Here is a 1,312-nt window from a genome sequence, read left to right as displayed (position 1 = left end):
GCGCCGCCCAGGTGTCCTCAGCCCTGTCTTACCTGCACGGCCACGCCCTGGTCCACCGCGACCTGAAGCTGGACAACGTCCTGACCTTTGACCCCGAGTGTCACCTGGTCAAGCTGGGTGACTTCGGCCTGACGCGGGTGCAGGGCTGGCAGGTGCGGCCCGCGCCGGGCGCCGCTCCCTACGCCGCACCTGAGCTGTGTCACCTGCGCTCAGGTGAGCTCCGCCTGCGGCCCGCGCTGGACACCTGGGCCTTCGGCGTTCTGCTCTTCGCGCTCCTCACCGGTTCCTTCCCCTGGGCCTCACCTGAGCGCTCCGACCCCGCCTTCCGCCGCTTCCGCACCTGGCACGGCCGCACCTGCCCAGGTGAGGCCCCGGGCCGGCCCCCGCGCACCTGGCGGGGGTTGGGGGAGGCGGCGCTCAGGTTGCTGCGGGGGCTGCTCCACCCCCGGCCCGCCAAGCGCTGCCCCCCCGGGGAGGTGCTCAGGTACCTGGGCAGGCCCTGGGCAGGTGAGGGGGGACAGGTGAGAGTCACAGTGGAGCAGGGACAGGTGAGAGTCACAGGGGAGCAGGGACAGGTGAGAGTCACAGGGGAGCAGGGACAGGTGAGCCCCACAGGTGAGGGGGGACAGGTGAGAGTCCCAGGTGAGGGGGGACAGGTGAGAGTCACAGGGGAGCAGGGACAGGTGAGAGTCACAGGGGAGGGGGGACAGGTGAGAGTCCCAGGTGAGGGGGGACAGGTGAGAGTCCCAGGGGAGCAGGGACAGGTGAGAGTCACAGGGGAGCAGGGACAGGTGAGCCCCACAGGTGAGAGCAGCCAGGGATCCCCCACAGGTGAAATGGGACAGGTGAGCCCCACAGGTGAGCAGGGACAGGTGAGCCCCACGGGTGAGGTGGGACAGGTGAGCCCCACAGGTGAGAGCAGCCAGGTGAGCCCCACAGGTGAGGGGGGACAGGTGAGCCCCACAGGTGAGGGGGGACAGGTGAGCCCCACGGGTGAGGTGAGACAGGTGAGAGTCACAGGTGAAATGGGAGAGTTGAGCTCCACAGGTGAGAGCAGCCAGGGATCCCCCACAGGTGAGGGGGGACAGGTGAGCCCCACAGGTGAGAGGGGACAGATGAGCCCCACAGGTGACTCCGGGTCCCCCAGCAGCGAGGTGGGGACACCTGGACAGGTGAGGGAAACAGGCGGAAGTTGGATAGAAACACCTGGGGGGAGATGGAAACACCTGGAGATGGGATAGAAACACCTGGAGACACCTGGGAATGGGATAGAAACACCTGGACAGGTGAGGGAAACACCTGGAGATGGGAT

At 67.5% G+C, this 1,312-nt stretch overlaps 1 protein-coding gene across 1 annotated transcript in view; it reads left to right on the top strand.

The window, feature by feature from the left end:
* LOC107199364 (collagen alpha-2(I) chain-like) overlaps positions 1 to 1,306 on the top strand; it is a 4,025-nt gene extending 2,719 nt beyond the window's left edge. Inside the window, exon 2 of the mRNA XM_033511769.1 lies at positions 3 to 1,306. Within this exon, the coding sequence (XP_033367660.1) occupies positions 3 to 1,241 (1,239 nt within the window). The 3' untranslated portion in view covers positions 1,242 to 1,306. The remainder of the gene's footprint in view (positions 1 to 2) is intronic.
* The last annotated feature ends 6 nt before the right edge of the window (positions 1,307 to 1,312 follow it).

This window comes from Parus major, unplaced genomic scaffold (assembly GCF_001522545.3).
Source record: "Parus major isolate Abel unplaced genomic scaffold, Parus_major1.1 Scaffold614, whole genome shotgun sequence".
Taxonomy (NCBI): domain Eukaryota; kingdom Metazoa; phylum Chordata; class Aves; order Passeriformes; family Paridae; genus Parus; species Parus major.
Note: the sequence above shows the minus strand (reverse complement) of the source record. Positions and strands in the feature narration are given on the sequence as shown.